This window comes from Falco rusticolus, chromosome 4 (assembly GCF_015220075.1).
Source record: "Falco rusticolus isolate bFalRus1 chromosome 4, bFalRus1.pri, whole genome shotgun sequence".
In the NCBI taxonomy this organism is placed as follows: Eukaryota; Metazoa; Chordata; class Aves; order Falconiformes; family Falconidae; genus Falco; species Falco rusticolus.
The window spans coordinates 48596352-48610908 of record NC_051190.1 but is presented as its reverse complement, the minus strand read 5'-3'; the positions used below and the strand labels follow the sequence as shown (position 1 = coordinate 48610908).

The 14557-nt window shown below is 57.2% G+C and overlaps 1 protein-coding gene and 1 long non-coding RNA gene across 7 annotated transcripts; both read right to left on the bottom strand.

Moving 5' to 3' along the window:
- Positions 1-8719: 8719 nt before the first annotated feature.
- Positions 8720-10416, bottom strand: LOC119147191. Of its 2 annotated transcripts, none has more exons than XR_005103965.1 (4): positions 10366-10416; positions 9736-9861; positions 9292-9419; positions 8720-8944 (listed from the first exon to the last, which is right to left on the bottom strand). It is a non-coding gene; the product is annotated as an uncharacterized LOC119147191 (long non-coding RNA). The 2 variants fall into 2 exon arrangements; XR_005103964.1 differs by having other exon boundaries at positions 10219-10403.
- Positions 10417-11170: 754 nt separating this feature from the next.
- EBI3 (Epstein-Barr virus induced 3) lies at positions 11171-14471 on the bottom strand. 5 transcript variants are annotated; one of them, XM_037383638.1, is made up of 7 exons: positions 14313-14471; positions 13738-13798; positions 13487-13626; positions 12468-12902; positions 12187-12280; positions 11726-11889; positions 11171-11608 (listed from the first exon to the last, which is right to left on the bottom strand). In XM_037383638.1, exons 3-7 carry the CDS (start codon positions 13505-13507, stop codon positions 11456-11458), a joined length of 867 nt encoding a protein of 288 aa, XP_037239535.1. In that variant the 5' UTR covers positions 13508-13626; positions 13738-13798; positions 14313-14471; the 3' UTR covers positions 11171-11455. The 5 variants fall into 5 exon arrangements, 4 of the variants coding, with proteins under 4 accessions (XP_037239535.1, XP_037239538.1, XP_037239536.1 ...); XM_037383641.1 differs by lacking the exon at positions 14313-14471 and having other exon boundaries at positions 12187-12360; positions 12468-12585; positions 12678-12902; positions 13738-14209; XM_037383639.1 differs by lacking the exon at positions 13738-13798.
- Positions 14472-14557: the final 86 nt, after the last annotated feature.

Below are 14557 nucleotides of genomic sequence, written 5' to 3'. Positions count from 1 at the left end.
TGCCTTTCTGTCAGGGGCTTGAGTACACTAATAGGACTTAATGGCCCCCAACCAGCCTCGCCTGGGGCCCCTGGGCCAGGAGCTCCATTTCGGCTCCGTCCTGCCTGAATTATGTCCAAGGTGAGCCTGTCCCCAGCTCTGTCACTGGTGGTCTGGACTCTGGCCACCACCTCCACCTGGGTTCTGGTGGGTGTGCACCCTGCCTGGAGAGCTGTGGTGTCCTTCTCACCTACTGCTCTCTGTACTTGAAGGAGCAGCCAACCCTCTCCCAAGAAATCTGGAGGTGCAGAGGAGGCAACTGGAATGGGCAGCGCAAGAACGAGGACATGGGAAAGCTGCTGTCTAGGAGTAAGCATGGCTGGGAGGGAGCAAAGCACTCAGGTGAGACTCACTGGACCTGGGCAGGCATCGGTAGTAAGAAGGGGGCTGTAGGCGCTGCTCTAGGAAAGGCTCATGGCTGTACAGCTTCTGGCTCTTGCTGCCGTCTCCAGACCCCGTGGGACAGAGCAGGATTTTGCCACACCATCAGCAAGGGCTGGGGATGGCAGTAAGGACAAAAGGGTTTAGGGGAGCTGCGATCTCCCCAGTCTGCAACTTGCTGTCCATAAATGTCCTTGCAGAACTGTGGAAAGTGCCCCTCTGCTGTCCTTCTTTGTGTGACTGGAGGAGCCTTCCTCGTGCCCTTCATCTCCCCTTTTACAAGCTCTGGCCACCACATACTGTGCCACTGCTGCGGGTTTTTCCCTCCTGCAGTGGCAGCAGCATCGCAGTAACAGCTGAGCCCTAAACAAACACATCATGGGAAGACTGACCTCTCCCCAAAGGTGTTATGACTCATTTTTCACCCTTTTTTGGCTGAAGAGCTCCACACCCATGCCCACATGGGAGACCCCCTAGTTCATGGGAACTGCACTGGTGTCACAGTTTCCACATTACTACCCACTTCAAAGACCCCAGAATAAGTCTTGTCCCAGACACATCCCCAGGGGAGTCATTGGTTTAGAGTCAGGATCCTTGATTATTAGTCCCACTGCAGGAGGTTATACAGGAATAGATGAATACTAGTGTGCTATAAAACGCACCGAATGCGCTGAGAGTCACTTCAGAGCAATCGTAATGCTTCATTACAGCACTCTCTATGGAAAGCACATCTGTCACAGCTCTCCACTCGGGTAGAAGGACAACTCCTTGCTCTGATCACTTCCAGGGGGTTCCCGTCTTTCCTGTATTTTCCACCACCTAATTGTACAGAAAGCAAAACACTCCCAGGACCCCCAGTTCCTGGAGTATTGCAGATGCTCTGGCTTGCTCCCTGTCCATCTACTCTGTTTTAGCACTGCCTGGTAGCATCACACCAGCCCTTCATTTCCCCTCAGCCAGTCTCCTTCACATCATCTTGGAGTGTTCCTTTTCCTAAATTTCATACAACTGTAAATCAGATCCCACCTGGCCACAACTTGCAGTCAATATAAAGCAATTAGCAATCAGATTAATTCTCTAGTGCATTCAGACCCCTCCAGAGGCACTCATTTCTACTTACAGAGTGTCCATCCACACCCAGGTGCCTAGCTAAGACTGGGATATCTCATGTGTCACTGACCTGGGAACTCCAGAACTAGACAAGGGAGTAAAGGGAATTTCCAGGATGCCGCAGGAATTTCCAGGACAGTTTTCTCATCAAACTTTCCATGTCAAAATTCCCAGCTTGCTTGGAAACGTCTTTTGGGGCTTCAGGTACAAGGTGAGAGTGTGAAGACTGCCGTTTTGAGCCCCTGTGGGCAAAGGGTACCTCTTTCCTTCTTCTCAGGGGCTCCTCGTATCTGTTGTCCTGGCCGGGCTCCCATTTCCCCGAGCTGGGAACATCTCTTTGCGTGAGCAGTGCCCATTTACCAGGGGTTGGACTGGATCACCTTTAAAGATCCCTTCCAACCCAAACTATTCTATGATTCTACCAACAGTTCTACTTTGCCAGTCCTACAGGGACCTTGTCAAGCTGTGTGGCTGCCTCCTTCCCTTCTCCTGGCAAAAGAACTCCTGAACAGCAGGGTGAGGGAATGGATGCAAGGGACAGTACAACAGTGTCACAGGGGAAGGGTGTTCCTGGGGGTTCCCTTGGAAAGCGATGAGATTTGGACGCTCCCAGGGCTCATTCAGGGCTCAACATCCCTGAAAAGCCTCCTCAAGAACCTTCTACACAGCAGGAAACACTGGAAGGTGGAGAACCTGGAAGACCATTTGGGGCACTGGCTGTGCCAGGCTCCCTCCCCTTCCTTCTGTGACTGACCGAGGAAAAGCAGCAGTAACCAGGGGCCAGCGCTGAATGCAAGGAAATGTGGCCGAGCCATTTCTGACTGTCACATGGGTGTGATGCTGATTATCCTGCTTGACTGAAAAGCTTTTACTCCATCGTGCTTTCAGACATGAACAAAGTTCTTCCCAGGAAGGGTATGGCCATCAATTGATCACAGTCTAGCCTCTGTCTATTCCCTCCAAGAACCATGGCAGCCCCGGGGAAGTATACAAGGAGTTCCTTATATACTTCCTTCCCTCAAAACTCAAGCCGGTGATGCTGCTGGGATACCAGCACAGGTATCTCATAGCCACATCCCAGGCAGGTTTTAGACAGGTTTTTCACAGTGCTGTCTACGGAGAAGGTTCCTTTGAAGACCAAGTCACACAAACCCCAACATGGAGCACAACCCCAGTTAATCAGATAGTTAAAATGGCAGAAACACAACTGGAAAATATGCTGCATTGAAAGGCCAGTATATTCAAATTCCTTCTCCCTAATTACATGTGATTGCTTTTTGGCAAATGCTCAAACTGCCAGAGCAGTGAGGTTTTACAAACATTCACATAGGCATTAGATCATTGTTTGAATGAGTTATTGGCAGCCCAAATCTGAAGTAAAAACATAGTTTAAAGAAGACCATATTGAACAGGGTGAAGCTGTCTGTTTTCAAGTCTCCTGATTGTCTCCGGACACCCAAGATCCCCTCTAGCTTCATGTCACTCACACCACAGCAGCATTCACAGGTACAGATGTCATGCTTTTGTGGTGTTCTGACACAGACTCATCACTCACACAAACAACAGGCCATGGGGGGATTCCTTTGCCTTACTGTAGAGTGGAAATGGCAGGTTTAAAATTTATGTGGTGTTCAGGGAGGACGCCATGAGCACCCAAAACCTGAGATGGCTCAGAGTGCAAGCAGCTACAGACAGCGACTGTAAGCCCACACCGACATACACTGGTGATCTTCACTGATCTGCCCATACACGCTTGCATGATACCAGTGGTATGACCATATTAACACTTCAGTTTTCTCCATATTACTAAATATAATAGTGCACATGTCCTCCAGCATCACTCACCACTTTGAGGAGGAAGATGGTGCCTTATAGGAAACATCACTGAAAGCAAATGTCATTGCTGGGAAAACAGATTTCTCTGTACCAGACCTTTCCACATCCAAACATTGCCACACATTTGGAAAAAGGCCTTTCCCCTCTGTATTTTAATAGCCATTTTGCTCCAGCGAAATACATCCTTGCCTCTGCTGGAACAGTTTGACAACAAGGGACCAAGGATCTGAGCTCTGGAGCACTATGCCATCCTCTAGCAAAACCTTTCAGAAAAAGCAGGTGGTAACTCAGCCCCATGGCAAAGGACAAATGGGAACTAACGCAGAATCCACTGGTCCCTCAGGTCAGTACCAGTGCCTGGAGAAAGCCACCTGAGGCAAGAGGATGGAGGACCCACAAAAGAAGGAGACTGCAGACCCAGCGGACCAGACTGCACAGGGTGAGCTGACATTGTACCAGAGCCACACCACAACATCCCTGTAGCACAAGGCCTGGGCTTGAGCCTTTCTGTCCAGCCTGTTCCACTACCAGTGCCTGCTGCCAGCTGCTGCCATCAGGGAGTCCCTGCACCACTGAGGAAGAATTAATGCTGGTTGTAGGGATGAGTCTGTCCTCCACAACACTCAGGTGGTGCAGAGCTTGAGGAGAGCCTCTGGCAGCTTGGCTAGTGGATAGAAACACTGAGCTCTGGCAGCCAACCAGCCTGGAGTACTGCATGGCATGGCTTCCACCCCAGAGGCCCTTGCAGGACACCCTTGCCTTACATGTGCTTCCTAAATTAGACCTCCTGAGGCCAACGTTGGCTTTTTAAGAGGGAGGTGAGCTTGTTAGTAACCAACGTTATCCATTAAACATGAATCAGCAGCTTTTATTAGACTTAGAAGTGCTGTAAAAGGAGAAGAGGGAGGGTACAACATCATGAACCTACTCGCCTCCCCAGTGGAGCCCCTCTGCCTGGCACAGAGGGGTTTTCAGTCAGGCATTCTTGCAGGTTACTGTAATTGTTAAGTCACCTAATGCTGCTAAGTTACAGAAAGCCCCAGACTAAACACAGGAGCCTTGTGAAGGTGCAAGAAGATAGAGACAAGGTTTGTAAAGGGCAGCTCCCCAGCAGGCCCCTTCTCCTGAGGCCAAAGAGAAAGAAAAACCCAAGCTGGAAAGGATCTATCTGAGGACTGCCAAGCTCTCCACCCAGGAAAGTCAGGGTATGCAGGCTCCTTTCTTACCAAATCATTTTAGCCACACACTCCCTGCCTGCCACCAGCTGTGCTGCTGGCACACAAAATGCCAGCTAAATCACATCATGACACAGGAGTGAAAAAGCACATGCACTGTCACTGTGACCTTAGTGATTCCCTTCATGCAGATCCCTTCCACAACATGCTCAGAGATCACCTATACCTGCTGGAGAAGGACCTCATGAAACTTTGGTCCATGGTTTCATTGACTAAGAGGGCTGGTCTTGTAGTTGCATATGTTCTCATGTCCCAGGAGCTACCATTCCAGCTACGGAGATACCATAACCAAGCACACTCCGATTGCCTCAGGTCGCTGTCTTGTAGTCCAAAGACTCAGCTTCCATAAGGAGATTAATCAAGTGGTGTATTTCAGTTACAGAGAAAACTGCAGAAATAGAATCTGAATGTAAATGATGGAGAAACATCTGTGAAAGTTTTGAGAGCTGCCAGGCAACAATAAAAACTGCCCTGCCAAGGACATTTTTTAATCAGAATCCAAATTCAAAGATTTCTTATTAAGAAGGTATGAAGAGAAAACAAACAAAAACTACACATGATGTTCAGACGACAGGAACCATCCTGCAAAAGCCCTCATTGATTTCCCATCATATTTTAGAAAGAATGTGGAATTTATGCGGCTTTAAACTGATTTTAGAATGCAAACCTTGCATTGCATTGCAAGCAATGGCTTTAAGATCTCAATCAACAAAAAGCTTAAAGATATTTCTGAATATTAACTAGTTCCACTCCAGCATCCTATGAGGTATCAGTTATTACTGCCACCCTAAATATACAGAAATTTTGCAGCAAAGCTGATGTCCTTCCTAAGGTCATACACTGATGCAGGTGATGGAGCCAGGAAGAAAAATAATTGGTCGGGGCTTTTAAATAGAAAGCAACTCTGCCTCCCTCAAATAAGTAATGTAAATAATTTTTTTCTTGCTCAAACAGCAGAACCTACAAAATGCAAAGAAAATCAGGTGGACTTTTGTCCCCATACATATAACCAATTTTTTTCATTGCCAGACCTTGTAAACATGCATTCCTAACCTACACGCATTACTGACCTGCTAGTTGCTCTAAACTGCACAGATTTCCCATGTCAGAGACCCAATCTGACTCCATATACCACAATATTAGCTCAAAGGCTGGCTGGCTTACACAATTGCACCAGGAAAACCCAGGAGTTCAGCCCCGTCAGTTTGGAGTCTCTTTTAGCGCGTTTTAGATCACCGAATGGACACACAATGGCCAATTGTCAGCGTGAGGCCAAAGGGAGCTGACATTTTCCCAGAGAAAAATGCCTTTGCTGTGTTTGGAAGGTTACACAGCTGTAAGTTAGACACAGAAGGAGCTGAAACCCTGGAGGGATTATTGCCTCAAACACACATGTCCTATGGAAGGAAACTCTCCTGTGGACTGACATACCATTAACTCCTGCTGGTGGGAGCCCACTCCTATGGCTGGACATCCTTTACAGCCGCAAACTGCTGGTTGCTTGTCCTGCAGATAACTCTCGTCTCATCTCTGACCTAGTGACTTGGCCTGGCTTATATTTATTTTCTCATTTTATAAGAAACAGGCTCTTCTCTGAACTCATTATTGGTGGGAATACTGGCGTGGTGTGAGGCTGAGACCCACACTGTACAATATCAAATACTAGAGCGGGAGAACTGGGACTTGGTCTATTTTCCTGGGAAAAATCTCTGCTCTACGTGCTCCCAATCGTGCCATCAGCTGGAGCAAGACGGAACTTCACTGCATGAGCTGAACGAGCCCTTTCCCAAAACGCCCTTGAAGGGCAGGTAGCACTGCCCGAGCCCAGGCAAAGCCCGGGGAAGGCTGGGGCTCTCCGAGGGGCAGAGGGACACTGCCCGGGCCCCTCCGAAGGGTGGTGAAGGTGCCGAGGAAATCTGGAGGGCAGCAGGGTCCTGGCAAGCCTGGCAACGGCCCCGGTGCTCTCTGGAGGGCAGCAGGACCCTGTGAGAAGCCTGGCAAAGCCCAATGCATCACAGCACAGTCGGGGTGGGAAGGGACCGGCGGAGCCCACCCAGCCCAACCCCTGCTCCAGCAGGGTCCCCCAGCGCAGGCTGCACAGAGCCGCGTCCAGGCGGGTTGTGAATGTCCCCAGAGAAGGAGACGCCACAGCCTCTCCCGGCAGCCTGTCACGGTGCTCCATCACCCTCAGGGTAAAGAGGTTCTTCCTCATATTCAGGTGGAACTTCTTGTGCTGCACTTTGTGCCCATTGCCCCTTGTCCTGCCACTGGGCACCACCGAGAAGAGCCTGGCCCCGGCCTCTTGGCACTCGCCCTTAAGGCATCTGTAGGCATTAACAAGGTCCCCTCTCAGCCTCCTCTTCTGCAGCTGAGCAGCCCCAGCTCCCTCAGCCTTTCCTCCTCAGGGAGATGCTCCAGCACCCTCATCATCTTCACAGCCTCTGCCAGTAGTTCCCAGTCTCTCTGGAACTGGGCAGCCCAGCACTGGACACAGCACTCCCAATGCAGCCTCACCAGGGCAGAGCAGAGGGGCAGGATCACCCCCCTCAACCTGCTGGCCTCGCTCCTCCTCATGCACCCCAGGATGTCTCAAGGAACAGCAGGTGACAGCAGGGCCAAGCCTGCGCCTTTGCAAAGGCAAGTGAAGTCTCGGTGCTCTCTGGAGGGCAGCAGGGCCCTGCCCGGGCCCCAGGAAAGCCTGGATAAAGCCCTAAGGCATCCTGGAGGCAGCAGAGCTCTGCCTGGGCCCTGGCAATGCCTGGCCAAGAGCTCTGAGGACTCCGGAGAGAAGCACAGCTCCATGTGGGCCCTGGCAAAGCCTGGCGAAAGCCCCAGGGCTCTCTGGAGGGCAGGAGAGCCCTGTCCTCGCTTTGGCTAAACACAAGGACCCAGGGAATTCTGAAGCAGGGCTCCTTGCAGGTACCAGCACAGCCCAGTAAAGGCCCTGGGGCTCACTGGAGGGAAGCAGAGCCATGCCTGTGCCCTGCCAAAGCCCAGTACAAGCCCTGGGCAACATGGGACACCAGCAGGGCCTCTTGAGCACCCAGGAAAAGGGCTGCGCTGGGGGGAGGCTGCCTGCAGGGCTCTGCCGCCTCATCTGCACCCTCATGTGTCCCACAGCCTCACCAGAGCCCAGGTCGCACACAGAGCCCAGCCAGGGCCTCCCACGCAGCAGTGGGCAGGACCAAAGCCCTCACCTGCCCTGGCTGGGGGAGCTCGGAGCTCAGGGTGGGGTCTGAGCCCACCACCGGGCAAGAGACGGAGCGGTCAGCCGAGGGAACACAGGGCACCAAAACTGCACCCAGGGACAAAATGGAAGACTTGGGAGGGGCTCTGAGGGAACAAGAGGGCTCTAAAGGGTTAAAAGATGGCTGTGGGGCACCAAGGAGGCACTCGACAGGCCCTGTGAGGCAAGGAGGAAGGTCCTGAGGGGGGCAGAGAGGAAAAGGCTCATAGAAAAAACGGAAGGCCTCGGGAGGGAATCTGAGAGGACGAGAGCCGTCCAGAGGGGGTTATGGCAAAGACTACGCGGGCCCGCGCAGCTCAGCGCAGTGCGGCCGCCGCCCGCGCACAGGGCCCCGCTCTGCGCATGCGCGCCCCCTCCCGCCCGCGCGCCAGCCCCACCCCGCCGGAGGGCGCGGAGCGCCGGCTGCCAGCCCGCGTGCGAGCGGCGGGAAGCGGCGGCAGCACGAGCCTGGCCATGCGCATGTGCGAGCAGCGCCGCCTGGCGGCGGCCACCTGTAAGGACCCCCGGGGCTGGGGTCTGCAAGTGTCCTGCTGCCCCACAGACCCCGGCGCTGGGGTCTGCAAGTGTCCTGCTGCCCCACAGACCCCCGGGGCTGGGGTCTGCAAGTGTCCTGCTGCCTCCACAGACCCCCGGGGCTGGGGTCTGCAAGTGTCCTGCTGCCCCACAGACCCCCGGGGCTGGGGTCTGCAAGTGTCCTGCTGCCCCACAGACCCCCGGGGCTGGGGTCTGCAAGTGTCCTGCTGCCTCCACAGACCCCCGGGGCTGGGGTCTGCAAGTGTCCTGCTGCCTTCAGAAACCCCCAGGGCTGGGGTCTGCAAGTGTCCTGCTGCCCCACAGACCCCCAGGGCTGGGGTCTGCAAGTGTCCTGCTGCCCCACAGACCCCCGGGGCTGGGGCCAGGCTCAGCTCAGGTCCAGGCAAAGCCACTGTGCCCTCCAGTGCTCCCTGGTTTGAAGGGGAGCGGGCAGGGCCCTGCTGCCCTCCACAGCGCCCTGGGGATGTTTTGCCAGGGATTGTTTCCTCCTTTTCCCTCTCCTTCTGCATCATCTTCTCCTTTTCCTCCAGGAATTTCTCTGCTTACAAGATGTCGTCGAGAACTATGGAAAATGCATGACAGCAATGTCATTGTATTGCGAAATTCAGCTCTGGCCATCCCACCGCCACTTCTGTAGCTCCAGGTGGACATCTCCCAATTTCACCCACATCCCAGGGCAGACCCACACCCACGCCCCTTCATTCTCCTCCAGCTGCTGCTGCTGCTGCTGCTCCCTGCCCATGGGTGGGTGAGACACCTTTTAGCACCATGAATTGCTACAAAAAGGGACGAGACACCAAACCCCCCAGGCTCAGGCTTTGCTAGGACACCCCCTTCCCACTAGGTACTGACAGATCCCAGTGCTCAGCAGAGATCCTGCAGCTCCCTGCAAAACAGCAAATACTTCACCTTGAAAGTGACCTCTGCCAGGCGCCACCGAAGGCAGAAGATGGGAGGTCCCAAGTATGTCTCGTTCCAAGCAGTCTCCTTACGGCCATTTCTTATGCCTAGAGGTGTATTCACCACGCATCTTGCACCTAGAAAGAAGTCCGTAACACATCAAAAGAAAAGAACAAACAGACCAATAAAAGTCCAAGTGATTTTTGGGCCGTGTGAGCCCAGGTTCTGAGCAATGGTTCTTCTCTCCTTTGGAGATTCAGTACCTACTCTTCAAACAAACCCAAAATCACCCACAGCATCACCTCCCCCTCCCTCACCCTTTTTCTTCTGGTCTGTGTGACCTCTAATGGCTGCCGGCAGCAGCTCCCCTGCAGCATACGGAGACTAAATGATTCCCAAGCAACCTCTCCTCCCCTACAGCCACTTCTTTCTGACCAGCACAGCTCCTCTTACCGCAGGCTGAACAGGGCCAGGGCCATCACCTGCACCACGAACTGCTGGTGCTTGAGGAGTTTCAGTTTGTGGCTTAGCAGGGCCGAAGTCTGGTAGAGAGTGTTTCTGCAGGGATGGGGCAGGGACCTGTATGTACCAGAGGAGTGTGAAGCGTGTCAGTGAGGCTCCCGCTTGCCTTTCCAGCCTGAGGCAGCAGTTCCACCCAGCAGGAGCCAGCGTGCCCCAGCCAGCCCAGTACCCCAGCCAGCCCGGTACGCTTCCAGGGGCCCAGCACGCTGCGGGCACTGCCTGTCTGGCCCAGGCAGCGGCCTCTGCCTGCCTCCTGCCCTTAGCCCGAGCCCCCCCCAGCCCTCGCATCACTTTCAAGACCTAACCTGCTTGCCCAGGCAGCCCCTGCCAGGCACCCCGCAGCCCACGATCGGCCTGAGGCTCCCCACACCCCTCAACCACCCTCCCGCCCTCGGACTCCCCCTCAAGGCCCACCTCAGCCTGGGGACCCCCCAGAGCCACCGGGTACGCCTCCAACCTGGGAAGCGCTGAAGACTCCCCCAGCCTAGGGTCCCCTCCACGGTGATCTGGGACCCCGCGGGACCCCCGCCCTCCGTACCCGCCCCGCAGCGACCAGAGTACCCTGGTCATCACACCCAACACCTCCCGCTCCGACATGGCGGCACAGCCCCCTCAGCCGCGACCCGCCACTTCCGGCAGGCAGCCCCGCCCTCCTGCGCCGCTCATTGGTAAGACGGGCCGCGGCCCGGCGGATCCTCGCCTCTCACTGGCTGTCTCTGCCGTCCGTCAGGGAGCCGTGCCGCCGTCGAGGGCCCGCCCGTGGTGACAGGTGGTTCCGGGGCGAGGGCCGGGCCCTGCTTGGAACCCCCTGGGGTCGCCCTGGAACCCTGGAGAGCGGCCACGGGAACCACGCAGGCCTGGGGGGGGGGGGCAGGCTGGGCCATGGCAGGGTCACAGGGACCAGCTGAGGCTACAGAGACCAGCCAAGGCCTTGTGGGGGGCAAACCGCCCCCTGCTCTGGAGCCTCCTCAGGGACCGGTCATAGAATCAAGAGATCATTTGGGCTGGAAAAGACCTTTAAGATCCTTGAGGCCAGCTGTTAACCCAGCACTGCCAAGGCCACCACTAAACCACATCTCCAAACGCTGCATCTGCTTATTTTTAAACACCCCCAGGGATGGTGACGCCACCACCGCCCTGGGCCGTGAAGAAACTTTTCCTGATATCCCATCTAAACCTCCCCTGGTACAACTTGGATATGGACATGGACCAGCTGAGGTGCTGGGGGCTTTGTCAGAGCCAGTGCCCGTCCCTGTGCCCGTGCCCAGGGCTGGCCTGGCCCCGTCTGGCCTCACAGGCAGCAGTGGGACCGTCCCGGGGCAGCTCCACTGCTCCGTGGAGAACATCACAAAAGCAGGACGAGATCTGAGCCTCAAGCTGGTTTATTACCTTTTTCTGGTGGGTCCCTCCAGTACTGGTGGTACCACACTGCTGGGGGCATGGGGACACAGAGTGGCCAGGGCATGTGGCGTCCGTCGGTGGGACAAGGGAGAGAGGGAGGTTGGGGGTGCCACCAGAACTGATGGGATGCCCCGTGCATCCAGCACTACAGTAAAGGAATGCCTGCTTCTTAATGCTACACTGCTGTTCAGGAGTTTTCTTGTTCCCAGTTTGGGTGACAGGGAAGGGGACGCTGGCCCTGCTCTGCCTGTCATGGCTCTACCCAGGGCATCCCCGAGGCTGGCAGGCTCCAGGCGCTGAACTCCCCAGAGTCTGTGAAGTCCTTGGCAGCCACCTGGATGTGGTGGAGCGTCCTGGGTGGCACTCCTGTCAGGGTGTATGATGTCTGCTCGTATGGCCCGATCTAGGGGTAAAGGGGCAGCCATGTGCTGGGGGGCCAGGACACAGCCTTGCTCGGGGGCGCACCCCGCAGCTGTGCCTCAGTTTACCCCGTGTGGGAGGGTGGGGGTGCGGGCAGTACCGTTTTGGTGACAGAGCCACCCTCCTGGGCATAGCGGATGCGATACTTCAGTGGGAAGTACTGTGGGAAGGGCCAAGACCCTGGCGGGCTCCACTCCACCAGCAGCTTCTTGGTCTCCCCGGGGATGGGTGAGACCCGCAGGTCCTCGGGGGGGTCTGGCTTTACTAACGAAGCAGGGAGACAACGAAGGTGTGAGGTGCTGGCTGGGAGACATGGCACGGGACCGCTGGAGACAGTGACACTGTGTCCACCAGCCCCATAGGAAATCCAGGCTGCAGAGGTGGCCTGAGACCCAGCACACCGCACTGATGTTTCCGCATCCCAGGCAGGGGAGGGAGCCGGAGGGGAAAGGCCCAAAGGAAGCCCCAGGGCTGGCTCAGCCTCCGGCTCGCTGCTGGGGAGCGGTGAGTGCAGGGGTCTGCGGGGACCTGGGCATCCCGGCCCCTCCCAGCATCACTCACTGATGTTCTCCAGGAGGAAGGGCAGGAGTCTGGAGGCAGAGCCCAGGGGGTTCATGGCTGTCACATTCACCACGTAGGGGGTGAGGGAGAACATCTGCAAGTCCCCGAAGGAGCAGCTCTGTGGCCCCGTGCGGACGCACTCGCCCATCTCTGTGGCCCCCCCCCACACCATGCCTGGGGGGCATAGGGGGAGCTGCTGCGAGGGGGGCTGCCCTGCCTGCAGCCCCACTGCAACGCCATCATGGAGGGCCTTGACCAGGACCCCAGGGCCTCACACTGACCTGTACGTGGCCACAAAGTGGGTTTCCAGCAGTGGCTCGGGGGCCAGGACCCAGGAGCAGTTCACTGCCTGCGGGTAGCTGATGGCCCAGCACTCGACGGCAGGCAGTGCAGGGGGATCTGGGGCAGGGGACAGCCATCACCCCACTGCTGGTCCCCCCAGGGGACCCCCAGCCAGCAGCAGGGGCCACGGTGGGGCCAGGATCACTCACAGCCCAGCTGCAGGCAGACAGTGGCCCAGGTCTCGCCGGTGCCAGGGTGGTGGCAGCTGTAGTGGCCCTCGTGGGCCAGGCTGGCATTGGGGAGGGCCAGCCCCGGTGCAGGATACGTTCCCAGGACAGTCCTGCCCCAGCGCCACTCAGCCGGCCCCCCTGCTGCAGCCGGGCACCGCAGCAGCACCAGGGTGCCCAGGGTGCCATGCTGCAGGGCGCAGCGGCCTGGGGGACGTGGCAGTGGGCATGGGCTGCACCCCCAGCACACCCCCCCAGTGCCCCACTGCGGGCCCTGGCAGAGGGGTCAAGGGGACATGTCATGGCAGGGGGTGACGCTGGGTCAGGAAAGGTCTGGGCCCCCCAGCTCTGTTCCCAGCACCCCAGTGCCCCTCCCTCCCCAATGCCCCCAGCCCCCCTGCCTCTGACCTTGGTCCCCTGATGTCCCCAGACCCCCATTGTCCCTATTCCTCCATCACCAGTCCCCCCATGTCCCCTCCCTCCAGTGTCCCTATACGTCTACCCTTAGATGCCCTGTAATTCTGTCCTCAGTCCCCTCAGTGTCCCCAGTCTCTTTTCCCCTACACCTCCATCCCTGCTCACTCTATCTCCATCCCCAGTAAGCCCAGTCTGCCCAGCCCTTCTGTCTCAAATCACCCCAGATCGCACCATTCCAGACCCACGGTCCCTCTACCACCTGTCCCCCATGGCCCCATACCTCTGTCCCCAGCCCACCCATCCCCCCAGGTCCCCCTGTACCTCCATCCCAGCTGCCCCAGTCCCTCTGTCCCCAGTCCCGCATGCCCCCATACCTCTGTCCCCATTGTCCCCATTGTCCCCAGGGCTGCCTGCCGTGCCGTTGTAGGGAACGGTGCAGGTGGGTGCCACAAAAGCCACCACCCAAAGCCACTTCATGTCCGGAGACACAGCAGAGCTGCCCAGTTCCAGGGACCTGTGGGGACAGGCAGGACGGTCAAACCCCAGGGCAGAGGACAGCAGGGACACCATGGCCACAGGTCCCCAGGTGATTCAGGGACATTGCCATAAAGCCAGGGGTTCAAACCTGTCTCCAGGCCACCCCACAGTGCTGTGCCTCAGTTTCCCTTCTGGCCTTGCCGCACAACCTGGGGACAGGGGATGGGTTCTCACCGCAGTGGCCAAATCCTGCTGCCAGGAAGGAGGAGGGGGCAGAGGCAGGATCGAACGCACCCCGTGTGACCGGGGCTCCCCATGGGGGACCCGCAGCCACCCTCGTGGCCCCATGCCAGGAATCGGGGCTTTGGGTCGTGCTGGGCCTCGAGCAGGGAAGGGGCCAGCACACTCGGATGGCCCCCACCACCCAGGGCATCTGGGGAGGGACTGTCCCTCACAGAGGCTCCCAAAACCCAGCCTGGGGGCTGAGCTGAGGTCCCCACTGTGAACAAGCCCAGCACCACAGGGACGGATCCTGCTCTTGGCATCGCCCACCTTGGCTATGGGCTGGCTGAGCCCATGGGGGGACAAGCCTCACTTTCCCCCTATCATGGACAAAAGGTTCCCTCCACTGCCCCCCAGCCAGGTGCTGTGGGGTCATCCCTAGCCCCTGACACCCCCCCTGCCCCCAGCCCCACGGGGAGCCCTGTCCCCCGTCACGCTCACCACATCAGGGCCAGGCATCTGGGACCAGAGGCTCTGTCACTGCCGGTGCGGGAAGCTGCAGCCCCGGCCGGCCTCAGCCCACTTCCTCACGCAGGAAACACCGTCCCCAGTGGGGACCCACCGCCCAGCGTGGCTCCACAGGGATCCCCTGTGCATGGGGCCATGGGGCCGCAGGAAAGCAGTTCCAACCCTTCCCACACCACCCCCCCGCTTCCTTCATGGTCACCCACTCCCACTTGGGGACA

Bases quoted from the DNA above. Each gene is read 5' to 3' on its own strand.
- EBI3 (XM_037383638.1), bottom strand. From the start codon at position 13,507: ATGGGGACAATGGGGACAGAG. The intron at 11,890-12,186 runs GTGAGTGATGCT...CTGCTTCGTTAG, and splicing joins CTTCCTCCTGGAGAACATCA to TAAAGCCAGACCCCCCCGAG. The intron at 11,609-11,725 runs GTACTGCCCGCA...CTTTACCCCTAG, and splicing joins GTGGCTCTGTCACCAAAACG to ATCGGGCCATACGAGCAGAC.